Source organism: Paralichthys olivaceus, chromosome 14 (genome assembly GCF_024713975.1).
Source record: "Paralichthys olivaceus isolate ysfri-2021 chromosome 14, ASM2471397v2, whole genome shotgun sequence".
In the NCBI taxonomy this organism is placed as follows: Eukaryota; Metazoa; Chordata; class Actinopteri; order Pleuronectiformes; family Paralichthyidae; genus Paralichthys; species Paralichthys olivaceus.
The window spans coordinates 6,018,707-6,035,122 of record NC_091106.1 but is presented as its reverse complement, the minus strand read 5'-3'; the positions used below and the strand labels follow the sequence as shown (position 1 = coordinate 6,035,122).

Here is a 16,416-nt window from a genome sequence, read left to right as displayed (position 1 = left end):
AACAGGTTTGAGTGGTGCCACCACTTTAGTTTGAAAAGCTGCTTATTTCTTGGGTGCAGTCCTCCATGTATCATAGGAACTGGTTACCTGACTAAATCCCTGTCTACACAACTGTGTTCATTTCTATATGGATTTTTTCCCCTACGTTTAAAAAAAAACTCCATCCACACGACCTACATCTGACAAAATGTATCCGTCCAGACGAGAACCTGAAACATTAAAACAGGGATCTAGCGCCAGTAGGTGGCGATAAAGTCTACAATAATGATCCCTCAAATAGTAGTATTGGGTGAGGCAGACGCCTGTGAATGCTGGTAGTGTGGTGCAGTGATGCTAAATATAGCTGCAAACTTGTAATAAGACCTAGCAGAGCAAAGAAACTGCTATATAGCTGTCATTGTTGTTGTTTCGGGCTCATGCTCATTACACAAAGCAACAGTGGGCATGCATGAAGTAATCTGTGATGTGATCATTTCAAAAAAGCGGTCTGTTTTACACACAGATACACAGAAACTAGAGTTTTTCAAAATCTCTTGCCTTCTCCTGATGTGCTTTGTGTTTGTAGAGAATCTGGGTAAGTACATCATTTCAGTCAGTGATCGGATCAGTGAGCAGCTCAAGGAAAAAACTAAACAGGATCTGGAAACAGCCTCTAACATCTCCAACCAGGGCGTCCCCTCAGCTTCTGTTACCTCTAACTCACTCTTTCATCACTGAGGATGGGCGTCAATGATGCATGAATATTCCAAACTGCACACCCACAAAAAATATTGGAAGCCAAAAAATATTCATTTGTACAAGTGTAAGGTCACTGAAACTAAGCTGAAGTTAGCGTGTGGTGATGCTCTGATGTGTCTGAAGCATCCTCCACACATACTCTCACAACATGCATAGTTAGCTTTTAGCTTTCAATGCTTGTACGCCCCTTTATGGTTATTGTGTATCCGCCATCAATACAAGTCAAATCCTGATATCATCAGTGTGAAGAGACAAGAGAATATAAACTTCATGGCTTGATGAACCTTTCTGCCTTTGGGCAACATTATCTTAAATCAGTTACTTTAAATCATGAGGAAGATAAATGATATTTAAACAATATAGAAATACGGCACATAGTATGCATTGTAATGGCATAATACAACACAGGAATATAGAAAAATTAAGACAGGGTTTTTAACTTCCAGTTCAATTTTCATTTGTAGGACACGCTTGCATAAATTTTTAAAATGCCATTTCATCCTTCTTTAAACTCTTACTGCCCGACAAAGATCTGAATTGATAAAATATTCTCTCATCTTTGTCACTTTCATTAACTTCTCTTTTAGGTTTGGAGATTTCTGGCGACACACAGGTTACCCTACCGTATTAATGGAGCTTGTTAGAGCCTGACAGCTGGAAAACCTTTTCTTCAGTTTTCTTAAATTCAGTTATACACTTTACACTTTTTATCTACAGTTAATAGAAAACAATATTATTATACATTTAAAAAAGACAGCTGAGTTGAATACCAACCAGATAGAGAGGTAAAGTACAGTGTACTTTGTAGTTCAGAGGAAAATACAACATTATCATCACAAAAGCATCAGGCCTCTGAGTGAAACTTGGCTTGGTGTGTTTACAACAGATGTACAAAGCATTTCCGATTTTTTGCTATACTCCCTTTCTTACTGGAAACCTTTTCATCATCATTTTCTTTTGATGATTCTGTGCTCTCAATGTGTGTGTTTATGTGTTTAATGTCAGGATAAAATAAAACATAAACTACTAAGATATTGCCTTACAATATTAATCAAATAATATGTAAATGTTTTAATGCTGTGATGTTTTTTTCCCCCCGTCAGTTGGAACCTACAATACATTAGGATCAAACATCAGATACACACAACAGTCTATCATAAGAGATGTTCGGCTCTGATTCAACCAGATAATGCAGAAAGAAGACGACAGAGTGATGTAGACAGATACCATGCACTACAGAGAATTCATACATCACAGCATGTATGACAACTACAACAAAGTAGAAAGGTCACAGTACGAAACAGTAGCAGAGAGATCAGAATAGAACAAAGCTGTAAATGGGAATACGGAAGTTATGGGTGTGAGTGATCCTTGACCACAAATCTGACTTTACCTAGATATTTGAGTCTGCACAAAATTGGACACACTCATAAATATCAGTCACCTTATCAAGTCACTCAAGTCAACACAGCTACAATGTTGTTGAAAGTGATAAAAAAAAACACCCCTGATCCAGATCTGCACAAAATTTGAATGGGTTCATCCCTGACCCATATCACAACCTTCCGCCAAGTTTTGGAGTGATCTAGTTTCTGCTTAATCCTGCGAATAAACAAACAAACTAGGCCAATGCACTGTCTCGCCATGTCAAGAAAATTGAAATGAAATTCCTGGATCTGCATATTCATTTGGATCTTCCCAAAGTTTAATGGGTTCTTTGCTGACTTATACCGTACCCTTCAACAAAGTATCGTGATAATCTGTCTTTGCTGGTTTTTCCATTATCTCACACACAAACAAACATACAAACCAACAAACAAGTATGACATGCTTGGTAGAGGTGATAATCTAAAGGACAATACTTTCCCTGCCCTGGTGGTTCAGAAGCTTATTTAGCATATTGTTCTTTAAACACTGAGTAGCTCACTCAATCGTTCAGTCCTGCTTGCTTATTAAAATGACACGTGTGTCTACATTGGCTTAACGTGCAGCAGTCCTCTCCTGCACTTCTTTTCCTTCTTTAGAATCAGAATCAGAATCCTTTATTGACAATGTTCAACATTGTCACCAACATTAAAACAGTGAAAATTGTTTTAGCAGCTCTTACAGCAACATTTATCCGACTTTTAGAAATCAGAACAAGAATCAAGAAGTAAAATCTAAATGTACATTTTTTATAAAAACACAGCGAAAGGAAATAAACATAAGTAAAGTGAAACAGCGTAATTTGCACAAGAGGTGCAAGACGAAAGGTGCGGAAGGGTACAACAGTGCAATCTTTACAGTAATACAGTCAACCTGACAGTCCACCATTACAGTGTTCAGTCACAGTGAATGTTTTATCGTTGGGTAGACTGTGTGTGTGTGTGTGTGTGTGTGTGTGTGTGTGTGTGTGTGTGTGTGTGTGTGTTTGTGTGTGTGTGTTGTTTAAAACAGTTCTTGGATAGAATGTGAGGGGGGGTAGGTGTGCGAGTTTGTTGTTTAACAGTCCTTGGAAGGTATGGGTGGGGGTGGCGTGATGGCTTTGACGGCCTGTGGGTAAAAGCTGTTTAACAGTCTTGTGGTTTAGTTATGTTGCTAGAGAATGGCATTTTTTGGTCAGCTCCAGTGTGTTTGTCAGAGTTTCTGTGAAGAGAAACACTGTGAGACCAATTGTTTCAACAACTTTAGCATATGTTGAAAGTTCTTCATTCAAAAGTGCCTCCAAGCTGTCTTCTATGGACATATTCATTATATCAGCTCCCTACTGTTTTTGATGCATAAGTAACCAGACTACGGGAAGCCTTTTACATGTGGGCAAATGAGCTCAGGAACACTCAAATTGGACCCAATAGAAGTACAAAGCAAATCACTGCAGATACTGTAATGTCTAGATTCTTTTTTACTTCTTTTTTTTTGCCAGCGTTCGCCGTCACAACTAATTTCACTAATGAGGAAATCCTCTGTATAGCATATTTCAGCTGACAGTCGGATTTAACCTCATATATAGGTCACATTCTTTGCCAAGTTTCTTGCTAAATAGTTGATTTAACGCTGGTCACACTGACTGAAGTGAAACGAGTAATCCAAATTTTGATGGTCTGAGGTAAGATGAGGTGAGGCGAGGGAAAACAAGGATAGACTAAGTCGTTGGTTGTGATGTAATGTGACAGCTGGGGTGTTGCTCGAGTCAATGACAGAGCAAGCCTTGTTGGAAGAAAAGACAGAAATAAAGATTAGAGATGACTTTGACTTCGGGGCCATAAAGATATCGGATGCTGCATAGCGACAGCGCCACAGTGGGTGGGGGAGGCGGCGCTAAGATAGAAGAGTGGCATAGGTTCGGATGCAGGATGGTAAGAGAGGAGGCCGAGGGACGGAGAGACTATTCTTGATGTGCTGCGAGAGCTGCAGCTAGTTTCAGAGCTGCTAGGAGGGAGAGCAGGTACTTACGTGTCCCCCAGGGAGAAGGTGGGTGCATGTGTATGTGTATAGGAGGGAAGGTAGAGAGATCAGGCATGTGTGTGTCTGTGTGAGCATTTGAACGTGTGTATGTGTATGTGTCTGTGTGCATCGTGTGTGATCACACATCTCCTCAAGCACTTCTGTAATTATCCCAAACAGTGTCTGGTGGGGCCTGCCTCCATCCCACTGGAACGGCAGACAATCTGGGCTCCCGCCCAAGTCTGCCGAGAGTTATCCTGTTAACTGTGATTGGCTAAAGGAGGAACAGCACAGATATATTCAACGGCCCTGGGATAAAATTAGATAAACGCATGAATACTTAAGTTAAGGAGCAAGACCAGGGCCAAATAAAGTTGCGTGGCTACATGAGCAGACTTTAGTTATATTAATGGGTACTGTGTTAATGACATACTTTTAAGTTTTTATGATTGATGAATTTATCAATTGTAAATCAATGAGCTAAAAGCATTTTTCATGTCTTGTTTTATAGATCAGTAGTTTAAAAGAAGAACCTTTTGCCATGTTGTGAAAAATCCTTTTAGCTAAAGATGAATTAAATCAAAACTCTGATGAACAGTTCACTGATTCACACCAGAACACACTGATTAACAACTGATTAGAATAAAATGCATGTTATATTTTACTTGTGGTAGAAGGATCATCTAATAAGGACTAACTAACATTTAGAAAGATAGGTCTGTTTTGTCAAGAATTTACTCTCTGGTCAGTCTTTGACTTCTAATAACATGAACAAGTCGCAACTTCTAAATCATTTCTTTGAATATATCTATAAAGCATTAAATACAGAGTGAAATCAAAAACAAACACTGTGCAAGTTTTCATCTTTGTCCCAGTGTTAATTGCTCTGTTATTTGTATATCTGTTCTATATGACAAATACATATCACAAACTAATTTATATGCTGCCACACTGGCATCAGCTATGGTGATAGGTATTATGTTTGTTTTATAAGTTTATCCATCCATCCATCCAATTCTTGTGAATGCAATATTGTAGAACCCCAGGAAAATTCACAAGGATTCAAACATGAACTTGCATTTAAGGGGTCCAGTTGAAACTGTACTACAATAGTAGTATAGTAGCTTACTATAGTATCTGATGAAGCTATAAATGTGATGTTTAAAGGTGGAGAGCAGCTGAGTGAGGAAAGCTGCATGTCATGACAATCACCAGGTGTCCTGTGTCAGTTGCAGTTCTGGTGGAGGACTCTTGACGGCTGCGACACGTGAGGTGACTTCCTCCACACTTCCCCTGTCACCGGGCCTCCTGCTCGGCAGCTCAAAGCCGCCTGGCATGAAATATGACGCATTTCAGTATGCAGAGTCTTTACACTGTGTAATAAGGGGCCACCTAAAGTGCTTTTGACAGCAGAGGAGGCAACTGAGTCTCCACCGTGCTGCAGCTCGCAATAAAAAGGGGTGAACGAGGCCCACTGATACAAACAGGGAGTGAGTGAAGGAAGCTGAGGCTGTGAGCGTAAAGCAGAGAAGACGTGTGCATCAATCTCTTCCTAGCTGCATACTGTAAATTTGCTCCCCCTCCCTGCCGAGGTGTGCCTGACAGTGGAGGATGCTCTGCTCCAGCTTATGTTTCATGCTCACAACCTGAACAGGTCCAGCCATCAATCAATGGGAACGGAAATCCACCAGGACCATATGGCTTTCCAAGCACGTGGTAAAGCCAAAGAAAACACATATAACAGTTTATCCTCACTCTCTCTCTTTTTGACAGCGACTGTTATCCTGACACAGGTATGAACCATACCTTAGTGTGACAAGAGTCAATCAAACAGAGCCAATATGTGGAATGAGGATCAGTTTCTGTATCCTGACGCTCACTTCCGTGGGGGCCGTGCTATAAAAGGAACATGGACTGCACTTACTGTTCTAATGACCACTCAAAGTGCTTTATGGCACAGTAAACCAGTCACACACTCACACATCTGTGACTGTACACCATTAGAAAACATTGTGGTCAGCCTTTCAGTTAGAATTTGTCTGGACCTTTACATGCTGGCCTAAAGTTATTGAGTTATGTTAACATATTCCTGTGTCATTTCATTAGTGTCGGAGCTGAAGTTATATGATCACACCTGACCACAGGATTGTGTTACAATAAACAGTGATAACCTCCGAAGAGATCCTCATCCTTGTCTGACTCTTCTGGGGCTCTCACTGCTGCCTTGTTTGGTCTGGACCTTCAGACTTTTCAGGTGTCTCAGACCACGGTTCGGACCCACAAACAAAAATGTAGAGTGACCAGGAGGTGGTCTCGGTCAGGTCAAACAAAACCTGGTTTGGATTGTTTCCAGTGTGAAAAAAAACCTTTTGTGATACTTTGGATTTTTGGACCAACTGCAGGAAGTTGAGACATTATAAACCAAAAAAAAAGGTACAATAGCAGCACAGGTGGCTCGCAGGATTCATAGTAGTCTTCATCTCCGACTATAAAATGTTTGAATTATGAGGATGTTCATTTTGCTGGTAGATATTACAGTGGAAAATAATTAACGAAGTGAACCGGCTCAGTTCTTTTCTCCACTCAGGCGGAAAAACTACTTTTTTAACTTTTCAAAAAAGGAGCGAATATTAGAGCCGAATTGACAACAGGCCTATCTACAAACAAATCAATGTCAAGTACAGGTAGACACAGCCCACGAGGTGATGATGACAGGATACACGCATGTCATACAAAAGTAATTGGAGTGTTCCCTAAATTGAAACGTGACACCAAAATGAACTAGATCAAATGTAAAAAATATAACAAAGACATGAAGCCTGGTCCCGACTATCAGGAGGAAAAACACATATTCTATACATCAGTGCACACAGTGCTCGACACAACCAGTCACAGATATATACACATAATAATATATATATTTCATATCCTCCATCCTTTTGTATTAAAGCTGGAAATGGTGAGGTGCCAGCAAATGAAGCATTTCTCTGACCTGTTTTCAAATCTATCCTGACATCCCAAATCTCCATGTCCCTCCACGCGTCTCGCTGTCTCATGCATAACCCTGGGCTGCAGAGACGGAGGCATCATCCATGTGACCACACAGTGATTGCACATGGTGAGAAAATCCAACTGCAGCGACAAAACACCCTGCCTGCATCACATGATGGGGCTGGCTGTAGCAATTATGGTGATCCAGAGAGACTTCAGAAAAACCTTTTGTCCTATGTCTGTGTAAAATATATTCTGCAGACTTAATGTTGACAATGCTGACAGTTTCTCAGTTTCTCCTTACAATCCGGCTGAGAGCATTTCTTTATAAGCTTAAGCCATGTAGATATATTTAAAAAAAGAGAGATGAAAAATGTTGGAGGTCAAAATAAACTCAACAACCACAGCACGAACATAGTCTAAAACAGGACAAAGACTCTACATCCACTTGTCAGGCTGCACAGAACCAGATGCACATCAGAATGCTAACATGCTCGCAAACACAATACTAACATGCTGATGATTAGCAGGCATAGAGTTTATAATTTACATAGACTTAATTCATCATAGTAGTTTGTAACATTAAATAGAAAGTAGCCTACAGCTGAGGCATTCATTTTAAGCCAAATATACATTTAGACAAAATAATGGTGCCACATTAAGTCAGGTGATGACCAAGATGAATACAAGTTAACCTAAGTGTTGGCAACCCATCTAATCGTCGCTGACTTAGCTTTCTGAAAGCCAAAATTGTCAACCTCATAGACTGTAAATAAAGAAGGACAACATGTCTCCACTTCCTCCCACTTTTAAGAAACAAAGATAAAATATCCTGGACATGAACACTGCCATCTTGTGCCCATGGTGTCATTGGAAGCCAGAGTCCATGCAGTTATCACATAAAAAATTCAAACCAAACTTACTGAAAAGATGAACACTTTAACATACATCAGTGTGATAAGAAATACTTAAAATGACAGAAACCATCTTTGTTCCATGTTGCGTTAACTAACATAGAGGAAGCAGGGCTGTTTAACTGCAGCCAACCACCAGGGTGTCATCAAGACTCTTTGGTGTCACTTTATGTTGGCCGTCATAGCGTTACAGACCATGGTTAACATCATGGTGGTGTCAGAGAACATTTCACATGCACACTTACTTGAACTGTAAATATATGTAACAAATCTCTATGTTGAGATACTGTATTTCAAAATGGAATTAAGTGAAAGCTTGACATGCTGGTGGCACTGACAGGACAACCCAGGGCAGTAGGATTCATCCTGTGGGGACCAGGAATCATATGATAATTCATCCAATAGCTGCTGAGATATGCTACCACAATTATGGACATGGATTGCTGAGAAACTTTAATACCAGACATTTGCCAGCATCATGCATGTCATGGGGTTCACACCACTGAGCTTTTGTTGACCAATTATTTATAACCAGTGTGGGAGAGTAACAACGGGAAGCCTCTATGTGGATAAAAACTCCAAAGAAATGTCCTAACATTGGTGATGCTTTCAGTTATTAGTGAATATACATTAAAAACATTTTTTACAAAAGATTAAAATGACAAGAAATATACATGACAACACATACACTGTATAAAGTGACAAAACAACAGAGAGTGATGCACAACACCCACCAGTAACCCTGGGCAACAAAAGAGAACACAATCACACAACAGAGGGACAGGGGGCAAATGTATTCATGATGAGAACGTCTGAATCACCACAGCTCAATGTGTCAACACTTCAGTGACAGAGTGACCAGACCATACATGCCGCTGAAGCATGAAAGACACATAAAGCTGGGCTACTCTACATCCACACATTGCACTCAGTGCCAACACCTCAATAGACATTCATAATCAATTTTCTGAAAAGCTTTGAGAGTGGGACGAATGAAAAGGGAATGCACTTACTGCTTGACAGATGATGGGGTATTTGATTCGATTGATGCCGCCGGCAAACACAGCGAAGGTCAGAGCCGTGTGGAAACAGAAGTTGAGAAGCATATGCCATCCCTTCCGACTGATGCGGATTGCGCTGCCATAAAAGACCAAGAATCAAACAATTAGCAGGTACATACTCCACAGTGTTTTGTCACAAAGTAAAATCTTGCTGAGACTCAGTGTTCAAGGTCTATTACCCATCAGCCAATTTGGGTAAGATTTAAGCCACTGTTTTACAAGGCCTGCATAAATTGCCCTTTTCTTTTACCTTGTTGCTGCCATATAGATTAACAGCCACAGAGCCCAGGAACACTGCTCACACAGTGTGTGGTACAAACAGGCCAGTATGAACTCCACTGTCAATGAGCTGAGTAGCATAATGTTTTAAGGTAAAGTGAAAAGCTTGAACTGGTTGAACTTTAAAAGGTAAGGTCATAATTGACACCAAATGTTTTCAAATTGAGTCAACATAACCCTTTTGATTTAACATAACTTAAATTATTATTTAGCAGAGTTAGGTATACAGTACTATTTATAATCTAAACAGGTCATTTCATCTTTTTCAGTTTGTATTTTACCATATCAAACAGCATAATGTTGCAATGAATTACTTTCACATTATCAAACCTTGCAATGATGTATAGAATAGGTGATATAGAGGCCTATGAGTCAGGGAGAAGCAGGATTTTAACCATCAACTCAAATATTTAAACTCGGAAGCATAATCACCATCGTCATCATCATCGCCAGTCATACACACAAAATGACTCATTGTCAAACCACATTCATTCTTAAGGTTAACTGTCTTAAAACAATCACACTGTGGGACATCACAACAACAACAATGCAGAAACTTAAATCAGTCAATGGGAAGATACAATGTTCCATCTCCAATGTATAAAACTAGGCAGTGCCGATTTAAAGGTATAAACAGACTACTGTAGACTAGGAATGCAAGAGTTTGAAATTACAAAATATTAATGAAATGAGCAACAGCACTGTTAGTTTTTAGTGTCTCTACTGGATTTAACAGTTCAAATACTCAGAACTAAAATGGCCTCCACATAAGATTTCCTTTATGAATAGCAACAAGAACATTCAAAGCTTCATTCCCCTTCAGTAAAAGACATACATCAGTTGGGCAGTGGTTACGGAAATATTGTTTAAAATCTTTTTCCAATGAAAAGAAAATGATGAAAAAATGTTCTTCCAGAGACCTGGCTTTAAGATGTTGCACCTCTGCAAAAGGTCAAACTCTACACAGTGAAAGATACTGTTGCATACAGAGGACAAGAATTCTTCTCCACTGACAAGATGGTAACATTTGCAACAAACTGTACAATCTTTGTTTCAGAAGAAAAAAAAAACATGAAAAAGACTGCATTCTTTATGTCTGAATAAAGAATCTAGTCCTCAGACAAAAGACTCTGCACAGAGTCTAGTATAACTCATTGTCTCATTCAGAGTGCAATCTTTTTACACTGCTCTTTCACTTTTTTTCTAACATACAGTACATGATGTGGTGTATGCATTCAAATATGAACCCCTCTGCTGGTTTGATGATGCAATCAAAAGAGATTGCTTCCAGTTGACTGGGCCAATTGAAGTTTTCACAATGTAAAACTATGCACTCATATCCACTTTGTGAAATATGGCATCAGCCAGGGCGTTATGCAGCCTTAGGCAGGGCACTTAACCCACATTACGTCTTTTCATCAAGCTATTAGAAAATAGAATAAATAGGTCAGACAATATCAGCGTGCAGCGTTGTACTGTGTGCATTAACACACCATCGATTCTTTTAATTGCTTTCCTGTGTCAGCTCCCTCCTTTTAATCTGTACAGTCACTGTCACCATTTGAAATTATATAACCCTGTGCTGGAAATCTCCACTCCCCAAAATGGAGGAGCGGAGCCCCGGCTGCACGTGAGCCAACTGTAGATGAAGCAGTGGCTCAGCAGTGAGCTATGAGGCGTGTTTGGGGCTGGGCTCCGCTGCTCTGTGCAAGAGGAGGGAGAGTTAGAGCCTCTGCCGCGGCCCAGGTACCGAACCCCTTCCAGCGACGGGGCCATAAATCAGGCCAGTTCCTGACCTCCCTGGAAGGGGGTTTTCATAGGCTCTGCTCTGGGCTTTCATTGGGTCAAGTACATTAACCTGGCAACCCTTCACATCCCCATCTCCCAGAGGGTGGGGGGGGATAAAACTGTTCGCTCGCTGCATCTGCTCCCTCCCTGCAACCACTGCTGAGCCAACTGTAAGGGAAAGTAAAGCCGTGGATTGTATATAATAACACATAATACAACAGGCACATTCAGCTGAGGAATTTCATCAGTTAATGTTCCAAACATGTTTAAAATTCCCATCAACCATCAGTAGCAGCACTGTTTAATGAAGAAATGGAAGCAGTTTCATGCTAAGTATGATGGCGAGCAGGAAGTAACATTGCAGTAAGGCTGGGGCTGTAAATCGATAATATGATATGAAGATATTTCTCGGTTATCGATGTATACTGTGCATCACTGTGGTAAATAAAATTAATCATAAAATTCATGCACAATGTAAAGGACCGTCCTGTGTGACTGTAGCTCAGAGAAAAAACTTAACCTGCATTAAACTGGTGTTACATGGAGACAACAAGAAGCTATAAACATGATGTAGTATCAGCTCATAAAGCTGTTATGAACATAACCAGGAACAGTTGCCTAGTTACAGATCCAGTAGATGTAGTAACAGTAGAAACTAGAATAGTACTCAGTGGAGTGCATACCTCCGCCAGAAGCCAACAGTCCCTTTAAATTCAACCAAGCTGCACTACATTTTGCACACAATTTTTTTTTTCTTTAAGACCTATTAATTATTATTTTCGACATCAATGAAAAGTGTGAAAAAAACATAATGTCATCTTTAGTGATAAAATGTCCTTAATCAGCCCATTTGTGCAGATCTGCGCTGAAGTTTAATGGATTATTTCTTGACCAACCAACCAAAAACCCCAAAGCCTTGTATTTTTAGTTCTGCTTTGGTCTCCACCAACTCGAAATAGACTGTTTTTCGTGGCTGGCGATCTGTCTGATATTTGGAACATACTGCGCTGGAAGCCACACCGATAAGAGCTATGAGACTGAGACAAAGACTAAATTATCCTCTTGTGTTCTTATGTCCACTTTTTTCACTGAACATATGTTGGCAGCCATTATTATCCATATACGCCTGAGGCTGCTCCCTTTAATTAAAGACTTGATTATGGTTGATTCATTATAACTGTGACAATATATAAAGAGTAAAGCAAAGAAAACATTTTCATTTTTCATTTCTGATGGGTTTTTTTAATCTTCCTTTGGGATCAATTCATTTAAGATTCCCCCACATGTATTTAACTCCACTAGTTTTTTGTTCCTTAGTGTGAGTTCTAAGAATTGCCCTTTAACATGACTCAACAAGTGGATTTAACCTTGGTGTACATCAATGGTTACTTGGAAAAATTCAGTTCCTGTAAATCCAGAACTATATGAATGAGATCACTTGTGACACAGATTGCTCCACTGTATTCACTGGGTTCAAAGATCACCATTACTGTATGTTCTGCACAACTTGCTGTCTGACAAAGAACCAAATCCTGAGTGAACACATTAGCGCCTGTGTTTAAGTGTCAGCGAGGCTGAAGTGAGAAAGTGACAAATTCAAACATGCACTCAATACTGTGCCTGTTCTTCGAGCACACCTCCCTTGTGTTCTGCCCATTTAACGCATAGTGCCGGCGCTTGACTGCTTGGATACTGTCAGTCATCAGGAGTGATACTACACAACTGGAGTGTTACTAAACAGAGATGTGTAGCAGAGCTGAGGAGTGTGTGGAGGGAGGTGTGAAAGAGGAGGATGAGCTGGAGTTTGTTCATATGAGCGTCACTGAAAGAAAGAAAAAAAAAAAACTCTAACCCTCCCATGTGAGAGACAGACACCAGAAGCTCTATAAAAGCTTGTTCCCGCTCCAGTTTGGACCAGAATTATGATTTGAGCATCTCTTGATAAATGTGTGTGTTTACATATGGATCCTGGCTATGATCAGGTTTTTGAAGTACTCCATTTATGGGCTAGCAATGTAAAACCCAAATCCTGGTTTCTGAAACCTAGATAATCCATTAGCAGGTTTAAACAAACCCGGATATGTTAGCTGGAGCCCTCTGTTGTATGTTTATCCAGGTCCCAGATCATTCTCCTCCACGCTCACAGATGTGTCATCAACTGAGCAATATCAAAGTAAATGACATAATGATGATTAGAACACTGACATAAAGGGAACATCTGACAACAGATCATAAACTGAATGTTTTTTTTTTTCATTAGTGGTGATGAGATGGAGAGCCTAAATCCAGCAGACTGGCAATAGCAGAAGAGTTCAGACAGCCAAAAGGTTTTGTGCATTCAGTGAAGGTAACACAGTCAATACAGAAATAAGCAGCTGTTCAGGAATTAAGACACAGCTGCAGGCAGAGGACCATAAACCTGGACTCTGTTACGATTATCTATGGAGGGATATGAAGTTGCATGCCCTTTTATGGCCATTGGTGGGGCTTTACTTATGCAAATTAGGAACATACAAAGACATGACGTTCACCTATTTAAGAAGACAGGTACTATTCTGCAGTTTAAGAATGTGTGTCATGAATCTGACGTAGAGTTTTCTTACATCTTAAGCACAATTTTAAGAAGACATTGGTGAATGAGGCCCAGTGTTATTCTCTGGTATTTAATGGCTCAGCATGCTTGTTGGACCGTTTGTAGTCAATTTATGTTTCTCATCTGGACAGAAATTGTAAAATGTAAAATGAAGGAGAATTGTTTTTAAATGAAGAGGAAAATATCTGTAAGTGGTGTAGACAAAGCCTACGTCTATAAATAGATTTGGCCAAACAGCAACAGGGCATCAGTGCATGGTCTAATGCGTAAAAAAATATTGAAGACACACACACTTCACCAATTGGGTGAATGTATGTATGGCGGTTGTAATATATAGTTTCAAAGAAATAAAGTTTTAAGATGCTAGATGTAATATTGCAAAATAAATCTTGTTTCTCACTTTGTAAGATGTTTGACAGTCTAGTAAAATACATGTTAAAATTAACAAATCAATACTCATAATCACATTGCTTTACAACCAATACAGTTCAGCATCTATAACAGCTAAAGATTCATTCAAGGGTTTTTAGCACTTTTCTTCACCACGTGTCTTTAAATGTTTGTGCGAGTTTAACAATGTCATAAAAATTGATTTTGAGGCCATTAATTTTGCACAAACACCAGAACGTCCACGGGTGATTGGAAACGGTTGACATTTCAGCTCAAACTAAAAATCTTAATCCTCTGCAATTTTGAAATTGCTTGTGCCTGTGCCGTGGCTCGCAATCTTTACTTCAGTCAGTGCTGCAACGCTAGACGACAGAAAGTGATGTTGCTGCTTGGATGCTGTCATCGCTGTCTGACTGCAGAGGAACACTCCCTGTCTTTGTCCCCTGTGTCACAGATGGATGTTAATAGCAAATGCTGCGGCGCCTTTCATAAATGTTGTGCTCTAGACACAGCACGGACAAGGAAACATAGACAATCCAAAGATTTAAGTGTGAAGAACTCAGTTAAAAATCAGGTAGCTGTGTTATTCTTACAATAACACAATACTATCTTTCATATTTTAAATGAAAATGTGACATTTGTGACATTTCCTTTATCTTTTATATTAAAATGGATGGGAAGCTAATACAATAATACCACATTAATGCCACGGACATGTTAAAGTGACAGATGCTCTGTAAGAACAACAGACGATAAATTGGTGTGCTGTAATAATACGCAGCGCAGGCTCCTTCCTGGTTTAACAGCATCCACGGCAGATGAACTTAAGTGGAGCAGACAAATGCCACAGTGCGAAGCCACAGGAGCCACTCTGTGCATTGGTTGTTCTCATCTCCATATGGAATAAAACAAACAAAGGTGGCCTAAGTAACCCATAGAAATCCATAAGAGGCATATATTTATTATGCTGTCTGTCTAAAACACACACACACACACACACACACACACACACACACACTTCTTTGTGCTTTAGATCCTCTTAGTCAGACAGGCTGCAGTGCTTTACGCGCCTGCCTGGAGCATCTGATTCACATCACAGTCAGCTCAGGATCTGTGGCGGAGGAGTCAAAAATTGTAAAACCACGAAGGTAAAAAAAACGGCGACAAATGAGGCGATTACATAAGCATCTGCCTAAATGTCCAGAGGTGGATGTGAAGTTTTGGAGCTGTGATTTGAATTTATGACACGAAAGGTTTAAATGTTTATTTATCCTTACCTGTGGTGCACTATGTACGTGATGATGGAGGCGAAGAGGCAGAGCAACATGACCGCCGTGCAGGCATACACGACCGGGTGCAAAAACTCCCCAGGGTAAGGGGGGAAAGACAGCACCTTCTTCAGATCCTGAGGTAGAAACAAAAATAGAGAGGGGAGAAGAGCGGATGAGAAAGAGCCATCATGAATAGAGTATTATAAAAATAATCAGTGAGCAAGAACCTGGTTAGTGACAGCATTTTCAACAATCAATCCCAGACAATGACAATGAGCTCTCCAGATGAACAGGCAATAATGTTGTTCACATTTAAAACGAGCCTGAAGTTCAGTTCATAAAAAATGTAAGTGAAGAAATTTACGTTCATAGTTCACAATTTAGAATTTTGAACTAAATTCCCATAACCCGCTGGTTCACGCTCACATCTTCCATTTTTGAACCTCTTGAAACCAGTGACCCAGTGGACATTACACACGCTGCAGAAGTAACTTATAGGAAAATACAATTTGTCAATGTGGACATGCTATACCTCATTACAACAGGCTGAAGCTCGGCTAATGCCCATAATCATTTTTACTTAAACCAAACACATTTCAAACACCAAGCAACTAAATCAGCAGTATGTCAAACAAACACAAACTATACATGTCCACAAAGCCTGGTACATTCATGCTATCAACACAAGGACCAGATTCCATAGAGTCCAATGGTATATTTCTTGTATTTCTAAAACAAACACTCAACAAACCAGCATCCAAACAAGAGCAGAAAATACAGGTACTGCTAAAGCTGCTAATCCAATGCATCTGTGTCATATTGAAACAACTCCAAGGTGCATACCTGTTGTTCTTCTTCTCTCCCTATTAAAACCTCTCCCACTCTGCACTGCTTTACTTTATGAGAACAAAACGTGGCACAGATAATGTTAAGATGTTGTGCTGTGGATTGTTGGAGGTTTGGGTGGA

General features: G+C 39.9%; 1 protein-coding gene across 1 annotated transcript in view; it reads right to left on the bottom strand.

The window, feature by feature from the left end:
* The window catches only part of LOC109629638 (adhesion G protein-coupled receptor A3), a 172,984-nt gene that overhangs the window by 14,062 nt on the left and 142,506 nt on the right, over positions 1-16,416 (bottom strand). The window contains 2 exon segments of the mRNA XM_020087410.2: positions 9,080-9,203; positions 15,455-15,582. Coding sequence (XP_019942969.2) covers positions 9,080-9,203; positions 15,455-15,582 — 252 coding nt within the window.